The sequence below is a fragment of the Panthera leo genome, chromosome A3, assembly GCF_018350215.1.
Source record: "Panthera leo isolate Ple1 chromosome A3, P.leo_Ple1_pat1.1, whole genome shotgun sequence".
NCBI classification, from domain to species: domain Eukaryota; kingdom Metazoa; phylum Chordata; class Mammalia; order Carnivora; family Felidae; genus Panthera; species Panthera leo.
In genome coordinates, this window is record NC_056681.1 from 139141214 (window position 1) to 139156992 (window position 15779).

General features: G+C 56.1%; 1 protein-coding gene across 2 annotated transcripts in view; it reads right to left on the minus strand.

The window, feature by feature from the left end:
• The window catches only part of SNTG2 (syntrophin gamma 2), a 179802-nt gene that overhangs the window by 58293 nt on the left and 105730 nt on the right, over positions 1–15779 (minus strand). For both annotated transcript variants that reach the window (XM_042933789.1, XM_042933790.1), the window contains one exon: positions 10799–10926. In XM_042933789.1, coding sequence (XP_042789723.1) covers positions 10799–10926 — 128 coding nt within the window. The remainder of the gene's footprint in view (positions 1–10798; positions 10927–15779) is intronic.

Genomic DNA, 15779 nt, shown 5'->3' on the forward strand with positions numbered 1-15779 from the left:
GATAAAACAGAACCACAAGGATCCTACGGTCACTCACCACTGTCTCCTTGCTCGACTCTCGTGTCTGCTCGCTGCCTGCCCGTGTCTCCCGCCAGACGCTGAGCTCCGTGAGCACTCACGCCGGGGTTTGTTCGTTTCCCACCTCCGGCACCTACGAGAGCACCTACAGTGTGATCGAGAACATCTGCCGCCTGAGCACGTGCAGCCCGATGCGTGAGGCGAGGTGCGCCCAACCCCCTGCCCACTGCGTGGGTGCTCGAGGACCGATCTGACGGATCGTGGCGGCTTCCACACCCGCGACCCCAGCCCCCGGTCGGGTGGCGGCTTCCACACCCCCAAACAGGTGTGCTGATGGGCTGCGGGGCCGCGCTGTGTGGACCAGACTCGGCAGGCGCTAGCGTGGCCTGGCGGACGCAGGCACATAATTACTGTAGTTATCATTTCTTCTGGAAAATCCGCCAGGGGAGCCAGTGACACGGCACCGGGTGACCTGTGCTTCTTTTGCGCATCTGTCCCCTGGGACGTCACCCCCTTTGTGGGAGGACGACACTCCGGGGCGTGAACGGTTCACACGCAGCATCAGCCGGGGCAGTGAGGGGACCGGAAGGTGACCATTTCCTCAGGCCTGGCTTTGCGCCAGCACCGTGCGGCCTCACACTCTTCGTGTAACGCACGTCTCCTCTCAGCGACCTTGTAAAACAGGGTTACTGTTTCGGCTTCCCAGAGTGGCGTCGAGAGACCAGCTCACCTGCCCAGCTCACAAGGTTGGAGACCGGATTTCAGCACCGCCCAGCTCCCTCCAGGTCTGTGCTCTGCACAGGGAGCCACGCTTCCCACAGGAACCAAGTTACCGTCCACGGTTTAGTCCACAGACACAAGCAGCTGCATCTTGGGTTTCTGTCCTGCTTCGCCATTACCCGTGCCTAAGGAAGCCCGCTGCTTCGTCTGGGCCACCCCAAGTCATCAGGAACGGTGGCCAACGGTCACCGAACCCGCCTGGCACCCACCTCACTGCAGCCCACCGTCCACCGAGCCCCGGCCCCCGCACGACCTCTCCTGTGTAAATGTCCCCTGCACCCTCCAGCCACCGCCCCCGAAGACGTGCAATCCGAGTGTCAGCTCGACTCAGCGCACTGACCGCGACACCACCCGGAACCCGTGCACGTGGATCTCACCCGCCTTGTTTCCTCTGTTTCAGAACGTAAACCCTCATGACTCAAACAGTACACCTGGGTCACAGAGCCTGGCACGAATCAGGCAGTGACAATTATCCAAAATATCCCACGGATCGTGGATAGAAAATCGCGTTTCCTGACTGTGGACAGAGAGGCCACAGGCGGTGGGCACCTCACACCAGGAGCTGAGGAATCTCCCGCCTCTTGTGTCCTCGGCCCTGACACAGGTGGGGGGCAGGGCAGGACCGAGCTGTCACGTGACCAAACCTGTGCGTTTGTTCGATTAAAAACCGGGCAGAGGACCTGAACGGACATCTCGCCGACGACGACATCCAGATGCAACAGACACACGAGAGGCTCGCCATCGCGCATCATCGAGCCACAAAGACACGTCACCTCACACCTGTCAGAGCGGCCAACGTGAACAACTCAGGAAACAACAGGTGTGGGTGAGGACGCGGAGAAAGGGGAACCCTCGTGCGCTGCTGGTGGGGGCGCCCCCGTGCAGCTGCTCTGGGAACGGTGTGGAGGCCCCTCGACAAGTTCCAAGTAGAACCACCCTCCCACCCCGGAGCCACACGTGTATTTATCAAAAGAAGGTGAAATCGCCAATCCCAAGACGTACATGCACCCTCACGTTCACAACAGCCAAGACGTAGAAACCACCTCAGTGTCCATCCACCGGTGAACGGATAAAGGACATGTGGTGCACCGGGGGCGCCCAGGGGGCTCAGTCGGTTAAGTGTCTGACCCTTGATCTCAGCGCAGGTCATGATCTCGCACTCCGTGAGTTCGAGCCCCACGTCGGGCTCTGCGCTGACAGCGAGGGGCCTGCTTGGGATTCTCTCTCATCCTCTCTCTGCCACTTTCCTGCTTGCACTCTCTCTCTCTCAAAAAAGATAAAAAACATTTAGGGGTACCTGGGTGGCTCAGTCGGTTAAGCGCCCGACTTCGACTCAGGTAACATTTAAAAATTTTTAGAAAGGAAGTTGTGATACACATATACAGTGGAATATTAGTCGTAAAAAATAACGAGATCTTGCCATTTGCAGCAACACGGATGGACCTTGAGAGAACAACGTTCGGTGAAATAAGTCGGACGGAGAAAGACAAGTGCCAGGTGATCCCTCTCATACGTGGAATCTGAAAAATGAAACAAGTGGAAAACCAAAACCAAATGGGAACAGACTCCTGGATACAGAAGACAATCTGGTGGTCACCGGAGTGAAGGTGGGGGATGGGCAAAGCAGGCGAGGGGGACGGAGGGGGGGGTATGGACTTCCAGCTCTAAGCGGTGAGTGACACAGAGGACAGCCACACCCCAATGACACCGCACGGGGGCAGGCAGTACCTGGACTTGTGGGGATCACTTGCAACCTACAAAGACAGGAGATCCCTTCGATCCGGCCTGAAACGGAAAGGATATCGTGTGTCCCCTACGCTGCAGTGAAAATCATCTTCCGGTTTACTGCCAACAAGGAAGCGGTGAGGCCCCCAAGCAGCCCAGGTCCCGGAAAGGTCAGCTTGCAGCACAGAGTGCAGCTGGCGGGTCTGTAGGGCGCCCGCGAGTGTGGGGGCGCCCGGGAGCACAGCGTTTCTCTGCACGCCCGGGCGGCTCTGCCGAGCACCGTGGCATCGATGCTGTGCCTGAAACCCCGGCCCCCACGTACTTCTCCGCAACGTCACCTCTGTGTCCACAGCAAGTCTGGGCCAGCGTACCGGAGTCACGGGCCGTGACAGCTCCGGGTCCCCCCCACACCTGCATTTTCTGAACTTCCCAGAGTCAGGATTTGTGGCTGTGCGTATCCACGGGGGTGTGTGCGCACGCGTGCACAGGTGTGTGTGTGCCAGAGACGCCCCAACGGCTCCGACCCTCAGCCCCGGCACAGGCTCCGCGTCCTTGCTGGCGGCCCCCGCCCTCCCCTAGGAAGCGTCGCCATCCTTCCTGGGTTTCGGACGCAGGACCCTTAAGGTTCCAACCTGATGGTTGTCACACTGAATATACGCACTTGCACACACACAGCAGGGTCCCCGGAGCAGCACGCGGCACCGAGTCGTGTCGACACGCGCTTCCCGGGCAAAACTCCGTCACGGAGATTCGACGTGTCAGGTCCTCAGGGACGGGGCAGGAAGGGACGGGGGCCGCAGGCAGAGGGGCAGGACCCTCCCCGGGCCCCGAGAGCTCCTGGAGGCCGTCTGGAGTCTCAGCCGGCCACTCCTGACGCACGGCACACATGGGACGCAGAGGCCCTACTGGGGAAGTGAGTCCGGGGCATGAGGGACGGCCCGGGTCCGGGACAAGGGAACGCCGAGGCTGTTCCCTGAAAGTGACTCGGCAAACCCACTCCAAGCGTGCGGGTGGCGGGGAGGCTGGCCCGGAGGGACTCCACTGACCCTGAACGTGGCCTCCCCGCCCATCGCGAGGTCTGCAGCGAACGTTCCCCAGACGGGCTCATTTCCGGCAGTCGTGGACTTTCCGCTCTGTCTGGCGTTTGTCAGCGAAGTGTTCGCAGTAACTTCTTGGTCCACATGGTGCTTAAATTGTGTCCCCAAAGAGCCTTTTGTCAACGATTTCCAGCTGACAGCATGTTAGTTGATTTTATGGAAGTCACCAAAATGCATCGAAAAGACTCTCTTTCAAGAGGGTGTAAAACATACAGCATCTCACGCTGTCTCCGCTTCTCAGACAGGCCAGGGACGCTAATGAATCTTACGTTCTTTCAACGAGCGTATGGGTTATTTTCACAATCCTATATAAGTCTTTCAAGTTAAATAAGTAACAAAGTTTAGAGGCCAAAAAGATACCTCGTGTGTTACAACGAATGGTAAAGATAGCTCCCTGACGCTGCTTCCGACCTTGCGACCAGCACTGTGCAAACCGCTCTGGTTTTAGACTCACTATGATCCCACGCAGAGGGTCCCCTTGGTGTCACCACCTGGAGACGAGGAGACGGAGGCCTGTGTAGATCGATCGACGTACCCAAGGTCACGAGGCCAGAAACTGGAAAGGCACACACACACACAGCCACACGCATATGCACACGCGTGCACACGTACGCACAGAACCCGGTCTCTGCTTCTACAACCTCGGCCCTTACGACAGCACGCTGCCTGGCGGGGATCACAAGGGCATCTCCCGTACGTCAGAACCACGCAGACCGCGGTCGTCACCACTCGGCGCCCCTGCTTCCCGCGCCTGCCTGCATCTTGCGCGTGCACCTGTTTGGTACAACCGGATGTGCTGGACGGTCCGGACGGGCCGTGGCCACCCCGTGTGGCCACCCCGTGCGCTCGCTCCTGGGACGGAGACACTGCTGGAAGGCAGCGAGCATGCTGGGGCAGCCACAGAGCTTGAGGACCTGCAGTGGTTCTGTCACCTTCCGTGCAGGAACGCGTGGGCCCCGGGCAGGGGTCCGTGCGCCCTGCGAATGCCGCCTGAGGGCCCCCGTCACCTTCTCACAGACTGGCAGACACATGGCATCAGGAAGCATTTTGGGACACCTTCGGTCTCGGGGAGAAAACGGCCTCTGGGTAAGAGCAGGGCGGGACTGGCAGAGACAGGAGGTGCCCGTGGTGCCGTGGTCCTGGGAGGCAGGGTCCGTGTGGCGCACCCAGGCTTTCCCGCGAGGCCGAGGCAGGAATGGAAACCCACATAGACCTGATTCGCTGGGTTTGTCCTCAAAAGTGATTAGAAAGCTGTTCGGATAAGTCAAGAGCAGGGTCCCCTTTTGTTCCCGGGGTCAGGGCCCAACCCGTGAGTGAATGTGGGAGGCCTGCCCGGAGCCACGTGGGAGCCTGTGGACCCCCTGTCGAGGGCGATGCAGATCCTCTGGGCACCGGGACAGCGTTAGGTCGTCCAGGGCACAGCGCCCCCTCAGTGGCGTGGAGACCCTGTCCCTCCAGTTCCTGTATTTCCCTGTAAGGACGGGACCTTGGTAAGTGAGGGCAGAGGCACGGGACTGAACACCCCCGCTCTGCGTGCAGCACTGGGGCGGCGGTGGGGGGGGGTTCTGTTCTGGCTGAGGGACCCGTGCAGTGGGCAGGAAGCAGGCACGTGTGTCTCCAGCCACCCTTTCTTCCCACCTTAAGACCCCTCCTGATTGTTTTCATGTCCAGCTCTGGGTGCCTGTTCACTCCCTCCCCCCACTCGGGCGCATCCTGCTTGGAAGGACGACGACGTGCATGTGGGGACCCGCAGGCGGGGTGCTCGTGACCCTCAGATTGCTGGGAGGTGCCACTTGGGGAAACCACCACTGGATCCGCGAAGACAGACACAGAGCACTTCTACGTTGGCACATACCACGGGGGAGCGGCCCCCCAGGATCAGAGCCATGGAGCGAGTCCCGGCCACTGGCTCTGTTTACGTTGGGTACGGCTCAGGGTTCGAATCTCCAGGAGGGCACGGCCCGCCGTCCCTGGCCGGGGAGGCTGTCCAGCTTCGCACTACACGTTTGATCAACGGGCAGTGTCTGCTCTATGGCAACCCCAGCCCGTGCCAGGAACGGCCGCTGGTCAGGTTAGCAGGGGGCGTCACGAGGTGGGGGCGACTCTCCGTGGTTTCCACAGGCTTGTGCAGGCCACCCAGACCTGACCAGAGCTGACCACTGACGCAGGGGTCCCTGCTCCCTGAGGGACGGCCGAGACCCCGCCTTCCAGCCGTGACGCGAAGCTTGTCCCAGGGCCAGTGTGGAGGGGGCAGCACGTCCACGCATGGTGAGGCCGGGGTCTGTGCTTTGGAAAAGTGCACAGAGAAAGCACGGCAGGCTTGTGTGGGCGTTAAAGCCGGTAATCACGGACCAGGAACACAGGATGAAGGAGCACAGAATTCGCCGCTCGTGCAGGGACCTCACTTGCCTCTTAGGTGGGTGTCGGCTCTGAGGCAGGCTCGTCACCCAGGCTGGGCCAGTGACATACGGAATCATCGGACAGAAGCCCCGGCCGGCACCGCATCAGGACCCCCGCTCTCCGGCCCCAGCAGGTCTGAGGCTCAGAAACACGGTTTGTGGGCACCGGCTCCCAGACCTCCGCATACCTGGACCAGCTCCAGGTCTGTAGGGATGCTTCCAGAATGGCATCGTTCTCTTTCAACAAATATGAGCACCCTAACTTTCTACCCCTAAAATGAAACTTCCAGAACCCTTACGGCCAGAGTGCTGGGATGGAGACCAGGGCCCTGGCTGTGAGCACTGCCAGCCGGCCTGTGGGGCACCGGGCTCCCTGTGGGCCCCACGGAGGAAGACAGCACAAGGGTTCTTCACGATCCCCCCTGAGCAGAGACACGGATGTCGTCCAATGATGAACCTGACCGTGACAATGCCTCTCCCAGGACACGTCTGGCCCGCTCCTTCCCACTGTCCCCTGCCATCTTCCTAGATAAAAATTAAGCCAAGTGATGAGCACAGGAGCCCGACGCAGATCAGACCCTGAGTTCCCGACTGTCCTGCTGACCGCCGACTCCATCCACATCCTTTACAAGCTGCTCCCCTCACTGAGACGCCACGTCCCCCGGGACGCGGGACGTGGTCTCCCAGCTCTGCTCGGCCACACCAGGCCCACAGGCGCCACGAGGCTGCACCCGCACGATTCCCAACCACAGAAAATCTGCTACAGAGGAGTCCATTCCTGGCACGAAACCAACCTTGCGATAGAAATCAGAGTATTTAGCGGGATAATCCTGACAGCCCCGCCCGTCACTTCTCAAAATGTTCCCGTCTGCAAACCATCTGGCTCCCGACGTGCTCTTTCTTCTTCTTTTTTAAAGGTTTATTCACTTATTTTCTGGGGGGCGGGAAGGGCAGAGAGAGGGAGAGAGTCCCTAGCAGGCTCCACACTGTCAGCACAGAGCCTGACCTGGACCTTGAGCCCACAAACTCTGAGATCATGACCTGACTCAAGAGTCGGGACGCTTAACCGACTGGCCCCCCGGGTGCCCTGCTCTCGATGAAAGAACACACACTCTGTGCTCTGTCTTCTAACGAAAGGTCGTCTCCCAGAAGAAAAATGGAATCGCTGCAGTGATAAGACACAATTTCACTCTTACTTTCAGAGACTCAACAGAAGTGAGGCAAAAAGGGCCGAAGCTACAGTTTTGCTCCTTCCTCCTCCTCCCTCCCCACCCCTCCTTCCTCGCTTCCTAGTTTCAGAAACAACTCTGTACTTTTTCTTGGTCATTTTTTAATGTTAATTTATCTTTGAGAGAGAGGCACAGCACAATCAGGGAAGGGGCAGAGAGAGAGGGAGACACAGAATCCGAAGCAGGCTCCAGGCTCTGACCCGTCAGCACAGAGCCTGACGTGGGGCTCGAACCCACGAACTGTGAGATCATGACCTGAGCCGAAGTTGGCCACTTAACCGACTGAGCCACCCAGGCGCCCCTACATTTATTCATTTTTGAGAGACAGAGAGAGATAGAGTGTGAACAGGGGAGAGGCAGAGAGAGGGAGACACAGAATCCGAAGAAGGCTCCAGGTTCTGAGCTATCAGCACAGAGCCCCACTCGGGGCTCGAACCCACAGACCGCGAGTTCATGGCCTGAGCTGAAGTCAGATGCTTAATTGACTGAGCCACCCAGGCGCCCCTACATTTATTCATTTTTGAGAGACAGACAGAGATAGAGTGTGAACAGGGGAGAGGCAGAGAGAGAGGGAGACACAGACTCCGAAGCAGCTCCAGGCTCCGAACTGTCAGCACAGAGCCTGATGTGGGGCTCGAACCCATGAACCGTGAGATCATGACCTGAACCGAAGTTGGCCACTTAACCGACTGAGCCACCTAGGCACCCCTACCTTTATTCATTTTTGAGAGACAGAGAGAGATAGAGTGTGAACAGGGGAGAGGCAGAGAGAGGGAGACACAGAATCCGAAGAAGGCTCCAGGTTCTGAGCTATCAGCACAGAGCCCCACTCGGGGCTCGAACCCACAGACCGCGAGTTCATGGCCTGAGCTGAAGTCAGATGCTTAATTGACTGAGCCACCCAGGCGCCCCTACATTTATTCATTTTTGAGAGACAGAGAGAGATAGAGTGTGAACAGGGGAGAGGCAGAGAGAGAGGGAGACACAGACTCCAAAGCAGCTCCAGGCTCTGAACTATCAGCGCAGAGCCCGACGCGGGGCTGGAACCCACGAACCGCAAGATCGTGACCTGAGCCGAAGTCGGCTGCTTAACCGACTGAGCCACCCAGGTGCCCCGCCCATACTGTCTTCGAGGCCAGCATTAAACCAGAGGCATGGAGAGGCTAGTCTGAGCAGGACCACGGAGGTCTGTGCCCTGCAAACGAGCCTGCGGGACAGACTCAGACTGCCTGACGCTCTTGGTGACATCTCTCAAATCATGATTTTCTTCCTTCAGGTCAGGCATTCCTCTTCTGCAGAACTTAGGAATTCTGTAATCTCACAAGCCTTCAGGATACTTGAGAGCTCCTTTAAACCTACAGCGTTAGTTTACGTTACCTGCGCGAGACCTTAGGAGGCAGTGAGGTATTAACATCTTTCCCCACCTACTTGTTTAAACGCACGCCTCGCTGGGCGAAGCCACGGGGCCCTGGAAAGGCAAAGGGAAACCGGCAAAATGTCGATTCCAGGACCCTTCCAGACCCAGGACACTTCCCCACGCGCCGTGCGCCTCCCCAGCGGTCTGGCGGCTTGTCCGAGGAGAGCAAGGCTTTCCGGGGCGTATCCAGGCCATCTCCGGAAGCCTCCTGGGATGACCCTGGACACTCTGCCTGCACAGTTCCCTTGGTCCTAAAGGCGTCCTCTCTGCCTTTACTTCCAAACCCCAGCACACGCGCCTCGACTCAAACCCGGGTCCTGGAATCCGAAACCGGCGTCCTTTCGAAGGCACCGGGTGAAGCACAACCAAGCATGGACTGAGCCAATCGTGTGTTTAGAGGATGCGCCCCTGAGATGTCTCTGGACCCGCACGTGTTGCCCGGGTGACATGGGGCCTTCAACCGACACGTTTTTGTCTCCGGAAGAGTTGAGGGCTGTCTGTGGGCTGGTGGCTCTGCGGCCTTTCTGCCGGGACAGGAGACGGGGCGGCACCGAGGCGGCAGCGGGAGCCCTCCCGAACCACGTGTTGTCCACAGGCACAACGTGCTCATCCCAGCGGGCGCCTGCTGGAGGCCCGATGGGTTCGGCTCTCCCGTCGCCAGGAGCACCCGCTTGAACACCCCAGGCAGCGGAGCGGCTGGCAGAACCCAGTCAGGCGGTAGCGTTTTGTCACGCACCCCGCGGATGACACAGGGCACAGCCGCGGCCTGTGGGAAACGAGAGCGCTGGCCTTCCAACCAGAGGCTGGTCCGGGCCGCCCCTTCGTCCCGCGAGACAGCAGGTGCCTGAAGACGTCCAGTGGCCCTGGTTTTCCCAGGGCCTCTTATTCAAACAGGGGGATGGGCAGAGACACACACACACACACACACACACACACACACACACACACACACTTTAAGAGGGATCTGTGGCCACGACTGCTGTTAGGCCTGCACATGGCTGTTTACCGACGGGCCTATCTCGGCCTGCCTGCCTACCTACCTACTCCTCTCTGTCGCTCCCTCTACCTACCTACCTTCCCACCTTACTGTCCCCCTACCTACCTACCCACCCACATATCCATCCACGTCTTCCCACCTCCCTACCTTCTCAGGTCTACTGACCTTTTCCAAACGGCCACACATGTAAAACTTAGACTCAGAGCTGGCGTGCACGCGACGGTGTCAAAAGTGCCCTCTCACGGACGTGCACGTTGACTATGAGAGGCTATGCAAGTAATGTCACTTCATACCGAAAATGAAATGGTAGCCGTTCGTCAAAAGCGCCATCAGACAGACTCCCTCCTTCGCCGAGGGACCAGAGAAGAGAACCTTGGACTCCTCTCTCCCCCACCCACACATGAGCGCGCACGAGGGCACACACCCACAGGCAGGTGCGGGCACGCACGTTTTGTCAAAGATAGTGCTCGATTTGCAAACAGCAAACTCCTCCCTGGCTGGCAGGCCACGGCTCACACAGGTGTCTGCACACCCGTCGTACAACCGAGAGGCAATTCACCAGCACCGTGCCGTCCCTGCCACGGTGGTTAGCCACAGAGGACACGCTATGCCTGGTAAGAGAGCAAAACGCTGAGTCCGCAGAAACAGTTATGGAAACACAACCTTCACACATAAATCTTTGAAATGGATTAATTAACCGAGCTCGGAGACAAGGAGCCTTACTGGACACGGATGCAGGTGTAACCCCTCATTTTATGAACAGTGACAACGAGGCCCACAGACTTTAAATGACTTCTCGGAAATCGTCTGCAACTTGGACACGAATGCACTGTCACTTCCTAATTCTACCGACACTTACACACGAACATACGGTTTTTCCAGTGATCAACGATTCAGAAGAACTAACACGAATCACCTCACCACGGGAGGCCTGTTGCCAACAACAAATCCACTACTGCTCTGGTTACGGTTTCTTTTCAGTGCCTACCTTTCCTCTGACTTGTTACTTATTTATTTCGCAAATGCTCGCTCTACCAGAAGACGTCACACACGCTTGCCTCACGACACAGACACTCTGGGACAGGCGGTGGCTGGGGGGTGTGCCAGCGTCCCGCTTTCCGACGGCGGTCACACACCTGCATTTTCCTGTTCCAGCCTTGCACCTGGAGATTCGGGCCATAGACAGAGGAACGGACAGCGTGTCCAGCCAGCGCTTCTCATACTGTGGCGCGTCAGCTGCGGGCGAGGAAGGCGATGGTGAATCCTGTGCACGATAAGCAAGAAGCAACAGTCACAGAGTCGGTCAGCACCGAATGCAGGGACAGCCACCAGCATCCTGTCCCCTAAAATTCAAAGGAAATACATTTCAACTGTTTAAAAAGCATGTGACAATTTTCTGAAAGATCTGGAAAGAAGTAAGTGCCCTCCCATGTAAATTTAAACTAATTCTCTCTTTTGTCAACAAAACACTGCACAGAAGAGAAAGGTCAAAGGGGAAGCTTCGGGGAGAGAGACTGACGTGGGAAGGGGCGAGTCCAGGAGGCCGAGGGGCTGCGGCCACGCCCACGTCAAACGTTGCAGTGGAGCGCCTCCGGGTCCGGAGACAGAAGGTACACACGCACAGAGGCTGGGTCAGGGGCCACGCTGACTGTCCGGTGGGCGCGAGCACAGTCCCTCCTCCGTGGAGCCTGCAGACCACAGGCAGGTGCGTGGGAAATGCGGAACCCAGGCAAACGGGCTCGTGACCCGACCCCGCGCTGCCGGGTCCGCAGGCGGCAGGATCGGAAGTGGGCTCCAGGCAAGAGGACCCCCAAGTTCCCGTCTGGGTTCTGAGGGGGGGGGCGGTAGCAGCCTGACCCATCCTCCCGTGGAGCCCGCGGCCCAGCATGGAGACGGCAGCCCCGGGCAGGGGTGAGGGCATCCGGCCAGCACGCAGGCTCCCGAGCGCACAGCAGCCCCCGACTCAGCACCACCGGCTCCAAGGGCAAAGGGCCAATTCCCCGAGTTCCCTGCTGTCCAGGTTCCTGTAAGAAATGACAGCTGTGTGGGGGTACCTGGGGGGCTCAGTCGGCGGAACGTCCGACTTCGGCTCAGGTCATGATCTCGTGGTCAGTGGGTCCGAGCCCCACGTCGGGCTCTGTGCAGACAGCTCGGAGCCTGGAGCTGCTTCGGATTCTGTGTCTCCCTCTCTCTCTGCCCCTCCCCCGCCCACTCTCTGTCTCTCTCTCTCTCTGTCTCTCTCTCTCAAAACCGAATAAACGTTAAAAAGAAAAAAGGAAAAGAAAGCAAGCAGAGCTGCTCAATCCCTCTAGCTTGCAGGAGCAAGGGGCCGCGTTCCCACAGCGGACCCGAGACGCCGCGGGCTGCGCCAGTCAGCGCCTCGCAACCCGCACAGGTTAAGGCAGGAGTCACGCGCCCACCGCAGGCGACACAAAACGTGCCCTCCCCCGCTTGCTCTGTGACGCGGCCCAAAGCTGCCGAAGAGCTAAAGCGGGAAAGGCCGTCGTGAAACACCGATGTGCAACCAACCGAGTCCCGGGACGTTTCCTGTTCGCTGCCGCAGTGACCACGCGACAGATTCTGAACGGGTGGGAACCTCGGGAGCCGCTGGGGGCGGCTGGAGGCGCAGCGTCGGGGCAGGTGCGTCAGGGGCGGGCGGCCCCGTGGGGAGGCCCTCACAGACCCTCCCCAGGGCAATCTCTTCCCTCTGGTTCCCCGACGTGCCACACGATGGAGACACCTTAGAAACGCCAGGAAAACCAAGTACTTGTGATACAAGACACAGAAACTGTTTGGGAGCGAGTGAGAGAAGATGAAGTAACGCGCGTCCCGGCGTCTTGCCACGCACGGGCACGGAGAGCCACGTGTGGCACACGGCATGCCAGCGTGCCGGCTCTCCTCAGGCGTGCACGCACACGCGTCCACACGGAAGCACGAAAACACCACCTTCACGGTGGAGACACGACCGCACCCTACACAACTGGGAAATTCAAAACTGTAAAAAGAGGGAAAAAATTCGGTCCAAACCTCATCACACACTTGGTACGTTTCCTGAGGACCTTCTTCCTCTTCTCTTTTTGAAACTTAGAGCCGTACTGCCAATAATCGCGATCGAGGGCACGGAAGAGAAGAACGTTTACGGGTCACACTTGACACAAAGCGGGACTCACCCACAGACCTTGCGCTCGGAGGCAGAGCACCTTCTGTTTAATAGGAACCCGGGTCCTTGAGGGTGATTATGCTCTGTTCTATTTATCCCTTGTGTAGGGAGAGCTTCTCTTGCTCTAACTCCCTTGGAATGAAGTCTGTATCTAAATATAATTTAGCAGTTATCAGCCCTTGCTCGAGGAGAACACGGCGTTCGCACGTTTTACAGGATTACTAAGATGCCTGAGGCTTTGTCTGAAGAGCGGCCTACAGGCTGGCCCGAGACCCTGATGGCCTAGCGGGAACAGGCAACGGCCGTGAGGGGTAAGGACGATTCTGCAGGAACGAGCGTCAGCAGGGGCGGCCCTGAGCGGCGACCCTAGTTCGCCGAGCGCGTGAGCAGGAGCCGAGAGCGAGGGGGAGCGGACCCCCGTTCTCTGCTGCGCCGACCCCGCTAACGGGGGTCTCCATCTCTGCTGTATGCCGAAATACGTCTTTAAGGCATTTTTTTAACTTTATTAATTTATTTTGAGGGGCGGGGGGGGAGAGAATCCCGAGCAGGCTCTGTGCTGTCAGGGCAGAGCTCGATGCGGGGCTCGAACTCACGAACCATGAGATCACGACCTGGGCTGAAATCACGAGTCCAACACTTAACCGACTGAGCCACCCAGGTGCCCCTAAATCATTTTTTTAAAAGAAAAAAAAATATTAGTCATCGTAATACTTTGAATAAGAGATTTGAAAGCAACTTTTCAGGTATTGCTGTCTTCTTCCTACTTTGGATAATTGTGGGCTTTGCAACTCCTTTTATTTTTACTGAGCAATCTTGAGGCATGAACCACCTACAACATGTACTCATGTAGGAGCACAGTTTGATGAGCTTTGACAAATAGATACACCCCATGCCAGAACCTGAATCACGACACAAGCTAATTCTGCCCCATCCACACCCACACAAACCTTGTCCCCACAAAGTTCCCTGTGGCAGTTTGTAGGCAATTCCTGCCCTCCAGTCACGTCAGTCTGACAGAAGTCAGATCAGCTAGATTAGTTTTGACTCTTAGAACTTCTACAAATAGGACCACACAGGAAGTATATGCACAAGGCTCCATTCAGCAGGAAGTCTGTGAGATGTATCGGCAGAGGATTCATTTTCATCAGTGAGTAGTATTCTACTGTTTGCGTATACCTGCATTTCTCATCCACTCACCTGCTAAAGGAGATCTGGGCTCCTTCCAGTTGGAGGATATTATCAGCACATTTGCTGTGTTATCAGTTAAGTCAGCACTTTGGATGTTGTGCCCGCTTGCGCTGCTGGGGCAAACATCACTTGCTCATGATGTGGTACCCTTTGGGTTTTTTCACAGGTTGTTGACCATTTTTGCACCAGCATCTGTGAGGGTTGTTGTCTGTAACGTTCGTTACTTATAATGCCATCGAAAGGTTCCGGTACCCGTATTATCCTGGCCTCACACAATTAGTGGGATACATTCCATCTTCCTCTATTTCCTGAAAAACTGTGGAGGTCACATGTTATTTCTTTGACAGAATTCACCAATTACAGAATAGTTGAGTTTACAGTCCTAAATAGCTTATCACAGCCCTGCACGTGATCTTGGTGAACGTTCCATATTCACCCTGTAGGCTTGGGGTGTGGTTTCCTGTAAAAGGCAGTTAGGTTCCAGTTGGTTCATAAGGTTGATTATGTCCTTTATGTCCTTACTGATGTTCTGTCTACACGTCATATCAACTTCTGCATAAAGAGCATTAAAATCTCCATAGATGATGAGAGGCTTGTCTAATTCTCATTTCTGCCAGGTTTTGGTATATGTATTTGGAAGCTCTATTACTGGGTGTGTGCCATACTTAAGACTAGAACGTCTTCCTGATGAATTGATTCTTTAATCATAACAAAACACTTCTCTTTGTTTTTTGGACACTCCTTATCTTGAAGACTACTTTGTTAGACGTTAACAAAGCCACCTTTTTTGGTTACTGTTTATAAGATACATATTCTCTACTCTTTTAATCTCTACCCATCTGCATCTTTACATTTAAACAATACTTCCCGTGGTAAGCAGACTTGGGTCTAATTCAGTCTGATAATTTGTTTCAAATGGAACGTTTAGTTCATTTACATTTAATATAATTCTCGTGTCACGGGTTTAGTTATACATTGCTAATTTGTTATTTGTTCCTCTTGGGTTTTCTCCCAGTTCATTGAACATACTTTCTTAGGGGTTAATTTTTTTCATTATTCTTTTTTATCTCCTCATTGGCTATAGGGATCATAATACACACTCTTAATTTATCAGTGTTTACTCTGAGTCAGTACCGCATCACTTCAAACCTTGTATCTGACACATCCTCCTTCCCATGCCTCCCTTCACCAGTGCCAGGATCTCACAGCAGAGCATCTCAATGTGCTTGGCCCCCACCCTTGGTGCTATTTTTGCTGTCTCTTACGTCCACATACATCACCACCTCCACTTTACTGTGCTATCATTCTGTCCTCTGAACTATCTAACTTCAAAGGAACTTCAGAGAAGGAAGCACAGACATCTTACACACGCACACTCCTCCTGTGGTGCTCCTCACTCCTTGTATATGCACGTCTCCCACTGGCATCCTGTCCTTTCATCTGGAAGACCACCTCTCAGGATTTCCTGTAGTGCAGCCCCCCTGGTGGCATTTTCTTAGCTTAGATTTACTTTAAAAAGTCTGTGAGTGCTGATGCGTAGGGGCACTTGCATCCCAATGTTTATAGCAGCACTTTCAACAATAGCCAAATTATGGAAAGTGCCTAAATGTCCATCAGCTGATGAATGGATAAAGAAACTGTGGTTTATATACACGATGGAATACTACGTGGCAATGAGAAAGAATAAAATTTGGCCTTTTGTAGCAACGTGGATGGAACTAGAGAGTGTTATGCTAAGTGAAATAAGTCATACAGAGAAGGACAGACTC